The 12,902-nt window shown below is 45.3% G+C and overlaps 1 protein-coding gene across 2 annotated transcripts in view; it reads right to left on the bottom strand.

Annotated features, from left to right (window-relative positions):
- Window positions 1-336: 336 nt before the first annotated feature.
- Window positions 337-12,902, bottom strand: part of anapc1 (anaphase promoting complex subunit 1) — a 248,134-nt gene continuing 235,568 nt past the window's right edge. For both annotated transcript variants that reach the window (XM_078212275.1, XM_078212276.1), the window contains exons 46-48: window positions 11,878-12,073; window positions 2,144-2,278; window positions 337-727 (exon numbers count right to left, since the gene is read on the bottom strand). In XM_078212275.1, the coding sequence (XP_078068401.1) occupies window positions 612-727; window positions 2,144-2,278; window positions 11,878-12,073 (447 nt within the window). In that variant the 3' untranslated portion in view covers window positions 337-611. The remainder of the gene's footprint in view (window positions 728-2,143; window positions 2,279-11,877; window positions 12,074-12,902) is intronic.

Raw genomic sequence — 12,902 nt, 5'->3', positions numbered from 1 at the left:
TGCGTTTTTCAAACAGGGTCACAGAACATCCTGCGTTTTTCAAACAGGATCACAGAACATTCTGCGTTTTCGTAACAGGATCACAGAACATCCCGTCTCCAGAACCACAGCAATGTGGTTGACTCTCAACTGCCTCTGAAATGGCCTAGCATCCCTCTCAGTTCAAGGGCAACTAGGGATGGGGCAATAAATGCTAGCCCAGACAGCGACATCCATGTCCCACGAATGAATTAAAAAAAAGAGAAACACTTGATGGATCAGCTGGTCTTTTCTAGTCTGTCCTCTTTGCTGCCCATTCGGAAGGCACATTTTTACACCTAAATAAAACATCAGAATCAACTGCAAAAGTAGATGTCTTTATTCACAAATTCAGTTCATCTTCAGTTAACAGATGCACACCGAAGACGAGATGGCAATGCACAGCAACTACTGGTGGGATTAGTAGCGTTTGCTCACATGCTTTACGAGAATAACAATCAAAAGGCATTTAAAAAAAAATCTTTCCAAATGACACAGAAACAACTCTGTAACCAGACAGTAGATAGAGAGAGAGAGAGAGGATCTGACAATGGCCCCACTGGGCCTAGGGTCAGAATAAACAGCAGTGTCCATCAAATCAACATTGCTCGAGAGCCACCGAGAATCACTGGGGCTAACCTCAGCAGTGCCTGCACTGGTAAATGGAGCTGGCTGAATTTTAGCAGAAGTTCGGAAAAACTTGCAGTACCTGAGGAATAAAACACAAGGACAATGCATGTGAGAAGAAGAATTTCAGCAATTTGACATCCAAAGGACATGGCAATCTAAAAACTGGGGGATCACAGTAACTTCACAGCAGTGTTAATGTAAGCCTACTTGTGACAATAATAAATAAACTTTAAACTTAATTTTTTAAAAAAACTGCTGTGGTAAGGTACATAACGGTGGGTGGGGCGGGGGGGGGGAGACATACTAATGGAGCGAGGAAAAACATCTTTTTAAAAAATTCATTTGTGGGACATGGGTGTCGCTGGCTGGGCCAGCATTTATTGCCCATGCCGAGTTGCCCTTGAAACTGAGTGGCTCGCCAGGCCATTTCAGATGGCAGTTGAGAGTCAACCACATTGCTGTGGCTCTGGAGTCACATGTAGGCCAGGCCAGGTAAGGGGACGGCAGATTTCCTTCCCTAAAGGTAGATTAGAGAACCCAGATGATTTTTTCCAATAATCGACAATGGATGCACGGTCATCAGTAGATTCTTAATTCCAGATATCTTTTCGTGAATTTAAATTCCACCATCTGCCGTGGTGGGATTTGAACCCAGGTCCCCAGAATATTAGCTGAGTTTCTGGATTAATAGTCTAGCGATAATACCACTAGACCATCACCTCAACAATTTTACAATGAGATTACCAAAATTTGACCTTCGCGGTGTTTAGTTGATTCAAACAGATTCCTCGATGCTATTTGAAGAGCATGGGTTCTCCCAGTGACTTTACCAAGTGTCCTTCCTCAGTTATTATCATCAAGCGATGGATTAACTAGTCGTGGATCTCATTTGCTGTTTGCAGGACCTTGCCAAATACAATTGGCTACATAATTTGCTTATATAGCAACGGCTACTTCAAACGTAAAGGGTTGTAAAGCACTTTGAAATCATAGAATCCCTACAGTGCAGAAGGAGGCCATTTGGCCCATCAAGACAACAATCCCACCCAGGTCCTGTCCCTGTAACTCCACGTATTTACCCTACTAATCCCCCTCACACTAAGGGGCAATTTAGCATGACCAATCAACCTAACCCGCACATCTTTGGAGTGTGGGAGGAAACCGGAGCACCCGGAGGAAACCCACGCAGACATGGAGAGAACATGCAAACTCCACACAGAGTGACCCGAGGCTGGAATTGAACCCGGGTCCCTGGCGCTGTGAAGCAGCAGTGCTACCGACTGTGCCACCCCAGTGGCTGTGTCATCCTGACAATGTGATATGGTGCTATTTAAATGCAAAGTTGTTCTTTCCCAACATTATTTTCCACAATGCCAAGAGCATATATTTAACGTGAATTGCTTTTAAATAGACAACTTTATTACTATCGAATATCTTCTGCCACCTTTGCAGCATTGGATTCCAGATTAGAGCAGAGTTAAAGTATTGCCCTTACCTTCGATTCCTGTTGCTGCAATTTGCTGGAGGGTAGGGATTGAATGATAGACTAGGAAACAGGCCAGCATACTGATTTGCGACTCCTCCACAGGGTGACGACTAAGGTAGGAATGTAACAGCACATCACCCGATGCTAAAAGACGTAGTTTGGGCGGGAAGAAAATAGAAAGCATCTTAATTCACACAAGTGCATTGTCTCACTGTGAGCATTTCTTGGTCCCACTGTTGGTCTTAACCACTTCAGACACAGAGGTTATTTCACCACCTTCCTCTCCCATCTAATTGGACTGTTTGTAAACTTTCCATTCTCCACACATTCATTAAGTTCAACAGTTAATTTACGATCCCTTCCCCCACCATTCTTTTTATCCAATTGTGGTTGGCGCAGACTCGATGGGCCGGATGGCCTCCTTCTGCACTGTAGGGATTCTATGATTCTAATTGTGGGACATGGGCGTCTCAGGCTGGCTAAAAGTCTGGAAGACGTGCTGGTTAGGTGCATTGGCCATGCTAAATTCTCCCTCAGTGTACCCGAACAGGCACCAGAGTGTGGTGACTAGGGGATTTTCACACTAACTTCATTGCAAGCTTACTTGTGACAGTAATAAATAAACTTTAAAACTTCCTACTTGCCTGAGGACAGTTGAGAGCCAACCACATTGCTGTGGCTCTGGAGTCACATGTAGGCCAGACCAGGTAAGGACGACAGATTTCCTTCCCTGAAGGACATTAGTGAACCAGATGGGTCTTTCTGACAATCGACAATGGTTTCATGGTCATCAGTAGATTCTTAATTCCAGATTTTTAAAAAATTGAATTCAAATTCCACCATCAGCTGTGGTGGGATTCAAACCTGGGTCCCCAGGACATTTGCTGAGTTTCTGGATTAATAGTCTAGCGATAATACCATTAGGCCATTGCCTCCCCTGGCTGATGAGGGTAATTCATTCTACGTTGCGCCGAGCAATGTGTAGTGGATCATCATCACGAACAGTTCATTTTAAAACTGATCTGGCCATGTCAGAGGGCATTAAGCGTCAACCACACAGTGTTGGTCTGGAGTCACGTGTAGGCCAGACCAGGTGAAGGATACCTTCTGTGAAGAGCAAGAGAACTGGATGCTTAGAACGATTTGGCAGCGTTCAAGATCATATGTTTTTTTGTTGCACCAGTCCAGAGGTTACCAGGTTTATTTGATTCAATTTGACCACTTGCCCATGTGGAGGTTTGTTAGGTCAGTAGCTTCACGTACCTTCTCAAAAGCTGCTAAAAACACCTTTCCTTCTCACTGTTTTTTCATCCCTTCCTATTTCTTCCAGATACCATGGGCGTACAAACTTTTTCACTTCTATTTTCAGGCCTGGGGTCGCAATGGTTCTTCCGGGTGCTCCGGTTTCCTCCCACAGTCCAAAGACGTGCTGGTTAGGTGCATTGGCCACGCTAAACTCTTCCTCAGTGTACCCGAACAGGCGCCGGAGTGTGGCAACTAGGGGATTTTCACAGTAACTTCATTGCAGTGTTAATGTAAGCCTGCTTGTGACACTAATAAATAAACTTTAAACTTTGACCAGGCTCAAGGGCTGAGCTTCCACAACCCACTGGGGTAGAGAATTCCATAGATTCACCACCCTTCGACTGAAGAAATTCCTCCTCATCGTGGTCTTAAATGGCCTCCCTCTTATTCTGAGACTGTGTCCCCTGGTTCCAGAAGGCTCCGGCCAGGGGCAACATCCTTCCTGCACCCACTCTGCACAGTCAATGAAATAACCTCTCATTCTTCTAAAGTCTAGAGAATACTGGCCCACTCGCTTCAACAACCCTTCCTCATAGAGACAATCCCAAGAAGGTGGAAGTTTTTAAAAAAAAGTTTATTTATTAGTGGCACAAGTAGGCTTACATTAACACTGCAATGAAGTTACTGTGGAAATTCCCTAGTCGCCACACTCCGGCGCCTGTTCGGGTACACTGAGGGAGAATTTAGTATGGCCAATGAACCTAATTAGCACGTCTTTTGAACTATGAAAGGAAACTGGAGCACCTGGAGGAAACCCATGCAGACATGGGGAGAACATGCAGAATCCGCACAGACACTGACCCAAACCGGGAATCGAACCCGGGTCCCTGGCGCTGAGGCAACAGTGCTAGTGGCAAATGTGCCACCCCAAGAGAGTATGCCCGGGGTGCATGGGGTCCTTGCGTATGCTGGCTGCTTTTCTTAGGTAGCAGGAAGTGTAGACAGAGTCAATAGATGGGAGGCTGGTTTGCCTGATGGACTGGGCTTCGTTCATGACCCTTTGTAGTTTCTTGCAGTCTTAGTCAGAGCAGGAGCCATACCAAGCTGTGATACAACCAGAAAGAATGCTTTCTATGGTGCATCTGTAAAAATTGGTGAGAGTTAGTGAGGTATGTTGAATTTCCTTAGCCTCCTGAGAAAGTAGAGGCATTGGTGGGCTTTCTTAACTATAGCGTTGGCATGGGGGACCAGGACAGGTTGTTGATGATCTGGACACCTAAAAGCTTGGAGCAATGGTTACAGCGACACTTTACAGCTTTCGACCATTGTAATATGTTTGGCAGCAAACATTTATTGATTTTTCAGTATTAACGACATTAAAGAAAAAAAAAGTTTCCATAATAGGAGTTGGGGGTTGCCTGCTGAATTGTAAGGAGCTCTGCGGACATCATTCTTTTGTTACCTGGTAATCGGTAGAACAAGTTCCTCAGGGCGGGAGGCAGAGGAAGTATGCATTTTAATTTGGAGAATGAGGATACAGACAAGACACACTATTTGAGGTAGAAAAATGCTCGCCACACAGACAAACTGGCTTGGGCTGTTCAGTTTCCAGAGAGACAGCGCACCGAGTTCACATCTGGCAGCTAGAAGAACTCAGGGAATGGATGGGTGCGTGTGAATGGGATATTATACAATTACTGAAAAATGACTAAGGGAGGCTCAGGACTGGCAGCTCAATGTTCCAGGGTACAGATGCTACAGGAAAGATAGAACAGGAGGCAAGAGGAGAGGGGGAGTTGCACTTTTGATTAGGGAAAACATCACGGCAGTACTGAGGGGGGATATATCCGAGGGTTCGGCCACTGAGTCAATATGGGTAGAACTGAGAAATAAGAAGGGGGAAATCACTTTGATAGGTTGTACTATAGGCCCCCAAATAGTCGGGGAAAATTGAGGAGCAAATATGTAAGGAGATTACAGATAGCTCCAAGAAAAATAGGGTGGTAATAGTAGGGGGTTTTAACTTTCCCGACATTGACTGGGACAGCCATAGTATTAGAGGCTTGGATGGAGAGAAATTTGTTGAGGGTATTCAGGAGGAATTTCTCATTCAGTATGTGGATGGCCCGACTAGAGAGGGGGCAAAACTCGATCTCCTCTTGGGAAATAAGGAAGGGCAGGTGACAGAAGTGTTAGTGAGGGATCACTTTGGGACCAGTGACCATAATTCTATTAGTTTTAAGGTAGCTATGGAGAAGGATAGGTCTGGCCCAAAAGTTAAAATTCTAAATTGGGGCAAGGCCAATTTTGATGGTATCAGGCAGGAACTTTCAAAAGTTAATTGGGGGAGTCTGTGGGAAGAGAAAGGGAACCCCGGATGACTCGGGATATTCAGGCCCTGGTCAAGAAGAAGAAGGAGACACATGACATGCATAGGCAGCTGGAATCAAGTGAATCCCTTGAAGAGTATACGGGGTGTAGGAGTAGAGTTAAGGGAGAAATCAGGAGGGCAAAAAGGGGACACGAGATTACTTTGGCAGATAAGGCAAAGGAGAATCCAAAGAGCTTCTATAAATACATAAAGGGCAAAAGAGTAACAAGGGAAAGAGTAGGGTTCTTAAGGATCAACAAGTCCATCTATGTGCGGATCCACAAGAGATGGGTGAGATCCTAAATGAATATTTCTCATCAGTATTTACTGTTGAGAAAAGCATGGATGTGAGGGAACTTGAGGAAATAAATAGTGATGTTTTGAGGAGTGTACATATTACAGAGAAGGAGGAGCTGGAAGCCTTAAAGCGCATCAAGGTAGATAAATCTCCGGGACCTGATGAAGTATATCCGAGGATGTTATGGGAGGCTAGGGAGGAAATTGCGGGTCCCCTAGCCGAGATATTTGAATCATCGATAGTCTCAGGTGAGGTGCCTGAAGATTGGAGGGTGGCAAATTTTGTGCCTTGGTTTAAAAAGGGCTTCAGGGAAAAGCCTGGGAACTACAGGCCAGTGAGCCTCACATCTGTGGTGGTTAAGTTGCTGGAAGGTATTTTGAGAGACAGGATCTACAGGCATTTATCATAGAAAGAAATCATAGAAACCCTACAGTGCAGAAGGAGGCCATTCGGCCCATCGAGTCTGCACCGACCACAACCCCACCCAGGCCCTATCCCCACATATTTACCCGCTAATCCCTCTAACCTACGCATCCCAGGACTCTAAGGGGCAATTTTTAACCTGGCCAATCAACCTAACCCGCACATTTTTGGACTGTGGGAGGAAACCGGAGCACCCGGAGGAAACCCACGCAGACACGAGGAGAATGTGCAAACTCCACACAGACAGTGACCCAAGCCGGGAATCGAACCCGGGACCCTGGAGCTGTGAAGCAGCAGTGCTAACCACTGTGCTACCGTGCCGCCCAATTTAGAGACCCAAGGACTGATTAGGGACAGTCAGCATGGCTTTGTGAGTGGAAAATCACATCTCACAAATTTGATTGAGTTTTTTGAAGGGAACCAAGAAGGTAGATGAGGGCAGTGCAGTTGATGTTGTCTACATGGAGTTTAGCAAGGCCTTTGACAAGGTACCGCATGGTAGGTTGTTGCATAAGGTTAAATCTCATGGGATCCAGGGTGAGGTATCTAAATGGATACAAAATTGGCTTCTTGCCAGAAGCCAGAGGGTCGTTGTAGAGGGTTGCTTTTCAAACTGGAGGCCTGTGACCAGCGGTGTGCCTCAGGGATCAGTGCTGGGCCCACTGTTATTTGTCATTTGTATTAATGATTTGGATGAGAATATGGGAGGCATGGTTAGTAAGTTTGCAGATGATACCAAGATTGGTGGCATAGTGGACAGTGAAGAAAGTTATCTCTGATTGCAACAGGATCTTGATCAATTGGGCCAGTGGGGTGACGAACAGCAGATGGAGTTTAATATAGACAAATGCGAGATAATGCATTTTGGTAGATTGAACCAGGGCAGGACTTACTCAGTTAATGGTAGGACTTTGGGGAGAGTTACAGAACAAAAAGACCGAGGGGTACATGTCCATAGCTCCTTGAAAGTGGAGTCACAGGTGGACAGAGTGGTGAAGAAGGCATTCGGCATGCTTGGTTTCATCGGTCAGAACATTGAATACAGGAGTTGGGACGTCTTGTTGAAGTTATACAAGGCATTGGTAAGGCCACACTTGGAATACTGTGTACAGTTCTGGTCACCCTTTTATAGAAAGGATATTATTAAACTAGAAAGAGTGCAGAAAAGGTTTACTAGGATGCTACTGGGACTTGATGGTTTGAGTTATAAGGAGAGGCTGGATAGACTGGGACTTTTTTCTCTGGAGCATAGAAGGTTGAGGGGTGATCTTATAGAGGTCTATAAAATAATGAGGGGCACAGATCAGCTTGATCGTCAATATCTTTTCCCAAAGGTAGGGGAGTCTAAAACTAGAGGGCAGAGGGGAGAGATACAAAAGATACAAAAGTGCCCAGAGGGGCAATTTTTTCACACAGAGGGTGGTGAGTGTCTGGAACAAGCTGCCAGAGGTAGTAGTAGAGGTGGGTACAATTTTGTCTTTTAAAAAACATTTTGACAATTACATAGGTAAGATGGGTATAGAGGGATATGGGCCAAATGCGGGCAATTGGGACTAGCTTAGTGGTTTTAAAAAAAGGACGGCATGGACAAGTTGGGCCGAAGGGCCTGTTTCCATGCTGTAAACCTTTATGACTCTAAGAATACTTTTGAGTCCAGCTTTCCTTCATAAAAGGATTAGGGGTTAGGACTTGTTTCGCAAACCAAAAATACTGAGCTGACACCGAGTGGCAGCGAGCTACCACACAACCTACTTCCTGTCAGAGCAGCAGAATAACTGGCTAACAGGAAGTGCTGCTGGGCTGGCAGGAAGTGCTGCTGGGGTTACGTAGATGCTGTCGGGCAAAGGGGCTGGGATACTCAATGATGTGGCGATGCCGGCGTTGGATTGGGGTAAGCACAGTAAGAAGTCTCACAAGGTTAAAGTCCAACAGGTTTATTTGGTTTCTATACTCAATGAAATCATTGCCTCCCTTGTCAGCGTGCCAGTCCTGACTCACTGCAAAATTTAATTGACAATTCATGAATAACTATGGGTAAAAATTTTGAAACTGTGAATTGATTTGGATGGCACGGTGGCACAGTGGCTAGCACTGCTGCCTCACAGCGCCAGGGACCCGGATTCGATTCCCGGCTTGAGTCACTGTGGAGTTTGCACATTCTCCCCGTGTCTGCGTGGGTTTCCTCCAGGTGCTCCGGTTTCCTCCCACACTCCAAAGATGTGCGGGTTTGGTTGATTGGCCATGCTAAATTAACCCTTGTTTTGGGGGGGGGGGATTAGCAGGGTAAATATGTGGGGTTACGGGGATAGGGTGGGATTGGTGTCGGTGCAGACTTCATGGGCTGAACATGGCCTCCTTCTGTCCTGTAGGATTCTGTGATTCTATTCTATGATTTAAGGTGCAATGGACAGGGAAAGTTATTTAAGTCATCAAGTTAGTTAATTAGAAGCTAAGTTGCTTCAGAAGATATACAAATGACTGAATTCAAGGTCCTACAAAAATACAGTCCCTAACATTATTCCTTTAGTGTGGTAAACCATAGAATATTTCCTCTTTCTAGTCAAATTGTAAATCAATGACACCCATGGACTGCAGTTCGTAACACAATACTTCAATATGTTTAGATAATATCACAGCAGAAGCAAGGCAGGGGGGAAAGGATTATTTGTTTATCAGATATAATTAGGCTCTCAGCGCAGCAGCATTATTCAGTCCTATTATCTCGCTGCATTAAAGATAACGTTCATGATGACACGCTACAGAGAAACCACGAAATTGTGTTCCGTCACTTCTGCTTTTAATATTTCAAGCAACTGTAGCTACTTCCCTGTCAGAGATATTCACTGCCACTTTCCCCCCGCACCCCCCCACCCCTCCTTCCTGGCCTACAGTTCATCAGGCACTGGCTGCCCTTTGCTTATCCAAACCTGTAAACCAGACACTAAGTGTTAGCTGGTTGTAAAGGACATCTTTTATCCACATCCAAAGTACACCCGATGGAACCAACAGTGAGAATCACCCTCGCAGAGTGAGAAGGAGGATATTCAGTCCTTGGGCCTGGCTCTTTGATGAGGCTGTCCAATTCTGTTCACACCTATGTCCTTTTTTCCTTGCAGACTTGCAACTACTTTCCCTTTTTAAAGTGACCATGCAATCTGTTCCTACCACCCTTTTCAGGCAGTGTAGTCTCCTCATGCCTCTAATTCTTTCAGCAGCAAATGTAAAGCTATGTCCTCTGGTCACTGACCCTTTGGCCTCTACAAGGTTTCTGGAGAAAAATTACTCTTTTGAAACTATTCATGATTTTCATCGCCTCTATTAACCGTCCACGCCATTTCCTGCATTAAAACAGTGAAAACACTTCAAAAGAATTTAACTGGCTGTAAAACACTTGGGCTATCAAGTGGTTGTGAAAGGCTCCATAAATAAATTTATTCTTTCTTTGCTCTGAGGAAAAGAACTCCGGTTTCCTTACTCTCTCCAAGTAACTGAAGTCTCTCTTAAAGTCCTGGAATTCTCTTCCCAAGTACACTGTGGATGTACTTACACCACATGGACTGCAGCGGGTCAAGAAGGCAGCTCACTGCCAGCTTCTCAAGGGCAATAAAAGACAGGCAATAAATGCTGGCATAGCCAGCGACACCCAATTCCCAGCAACAAATAAACATGGGCCTATTGGAGGCAGAACAGGTGGAATTAAAGTTTTTAAGGTTCATTTATTAGTGTCACAAGTCGGCTTACATTAACACTGCAATGAAGTCACTGTGAAAATCCCCAAGTCGCCACACTCCAGCGCCCGTTCAGGTAGGGGAAGAAGACCTACAGTGCAGAAGGAGGCATTTGGCCCATCGAGTCTCCACCAACCACAATCACATCCAGGTCCTATCTCCATAACCCCACGTATTTACCCTGCTAATTCCCCTGGCACTAAGGGTCAATTTAGCATGGCCAATCAACCTAACCTGTACATCTTTGACTGTGGGAGGAAATGGGAGCACCCGGAGGAAACCCACGCAGACACGGGGAAAACGTGCAGACTCCGCACAAACAGTGACCCAAGCCAGGAATCGAACCCAGGTCCTTGGCGCTGAGAGGCAGCAGTGCTAACCATTGTGCCACCGTGCCAATTATAATGGGGAATAAGGAAATGGTGGAGGCATTAAACAACACTTTGCACCTGTCTTCACGGTAAGAGATTCAAAAACATTCCGGAAATAATAGGGAACCAATAATCAAGTGAGAATGAATAACTCAAAGAGTTCAATATAAGTAAAGCAATTATACTGGCAAAACTAATGGGGCTAAGTAGCAGCAAATCCCCCTAATCTGACAACTTGCATCTTGGGTTTTGAAAGAGCAGCTATAGAGACAATGGATCCATTGGCTTTGATTTTCCAGAACTTTTTAGATCCTGCAATAATTTCCAAAGATTGGAAGGATAGCAAATACAACCACACTACTTTCATAGAATCCCTACAGTGCAAAATGAGGCCATTTGGCCCATTGAGTCTGTAGCGAACATAATTCCACCCAGACCCTATTCCCGTAACCCCTCACATTTACCCTGCTAATCCCCCTGACACTGAGGGGCAATTCACCATGGCCAATCCACCTAACCCGCGCATCTTTGGAGTGTGGGGAGAAACCGGAGCACCCGGAGGAAACCCATGCAGACATGGGGAGGACGCGCAGACTCCGCACAGACAGTGACCCGAGGCCGGAATTGGGTGAAGACATCTCTCCTCACCTCAGTCCTAAAAGGTTTACCCCTTATCCTTAAACTATGACATTTAGTTCTGGACTCCCCCGCCATTGGGAACATTCTTTCTGAATCTACCCTGTCTAACCCTGTTAGAATTTTATAAGTTACTATGAGATCTCCTCTCACTCTTCTAAACTCCAACGAATACAATCCAAACCAACTTAGTTTCTCCTCATTTGACAGACCTGCCATCCCAGGAATCAGCCCAGTAAACCTTTATATTATAAATAACAATTCCATTTCTACGAAGTCTCATCAAAAATGAAATCCATACATTTGGGTCAACGATGAATGCAATTTTAATATGCTCTGCTCAGCATGATGTTGGTGTACACATTTCAGGTACACACAATACTCCAGGTGTGGCCTCACCAATGCCCTATTTAATTGCAGCAAAAACCACAACTCACGTCTCAGGAACAAATAAAGAAGATGAGGACCAGCCACAGAAATAGATTATAAATTGCTTTCTCCTATCATAACAATTATGCCTGCCTTCCATCCGATTTTGTTTTAATTTGGGTTTAATGCCATCTTTTAATTTATTTTTAGGCAGAACATACAATTTCACCCTTAAAATCACACCCCCGCCCCCCACCGCCCCCACAACAGCCGATTAAAAAAAAATGACGGAAAGTGTTTACCATGGAGCCACTGATCCAGCGCTTTGTCCAACGTGTTCTTCATGGCCAGAAGAAACTCGGGGTTGATGAGGAGCCCAGTGGTGCTGTTTTTGAATTTTTCCTGGAGACAGACAGAGTTGTAGAACTGCTGCACTAACTTGATCTGCCACAGCTCAAAGGTTTCTGACATCTCCTTCCGTTCCAATCTGCGCACGGCCTGAAACGGGAAGAATACACGGTCCTCAGTTGTGACGTCTTTCTCGCGCTGAGTTGGATGACAATGCAACACCAATGTTAATTTTTTTTAAAAAGGCAATTTAATAAAGATGAGGAAAATGCACTGAAGCTCATTGTTGAACTAGAATCATAGAATCCCTACAGTGCAGAAGGAGGCCATTTGGCCCATCGAGCCTGCACCAACTACAATCCCACCCAAGCCCCACCTACGTAACCCCCCCTGACACTAAGGGGAAATCTCACCCAGACCTGTTCCCCGGGTAACCCCAAGTATTTACCCTGCCAATCCCCCTAACCTACACATCTTGGGACACTAAGGGACAATTCAGCATGGCCAATCTACCTAACCAGCACATCTTTGGACTATGGGAGGAAACCGGAGCACCCGGAGGAAACCCACGCAGACATGGGGAGAATGTGCAAACTGCACATAGACAGTGACCTGAGGCCAGAATTGAACCCGAGTCCCTGGCGCTGTGAGGCAGCATTGCTAACCACCGTGCTGCCCAATTTAGAACTACTTAGTGACTGAACAGATGGATTGATCTGGCTTCACCTGGTTTAAACAGAACCATGTAAAACGTCAGTGAATGCTGGAATAGCCACACTCCCTAAATTCATTTATTATGCTGACGTGTTTTTGGTGTTAATAGAAAGACTACAAGAACAACCGCTAAAAGTCAGTTCTGGCGCCATCTCTGCAACTCAAAAGCGATGGCCACCAGATGAAATGAGATTCTGGCCTACAAGTGGCACAGTAAGAAGTCTGACAACACCAGGTTAAAGTCCAACCTGGTGTTGTTAGACGT

The sequence above is a fragment of the Mustelus asterias genome, chromosome 5, assembly GCF_964213995.1.
Source record: "Mustelus asterias chromosome 5, sMusAst1.hap1.1, whole genome shotgun sequence".
In the NCBI taxonomy this organism is placed as follows: domain Eukaryota; kingdom Metazoa; phylum Chordata; class Chondrichthyes; order Carcharhiniformes; family Triakidae; genus Mustelus; species Mustelus asterias.
The sequence above is the reverse complement of the archived record's forward strand: the minus strand, read 5'-3'. Positions and strand labels throughout refer to the sequence as shown.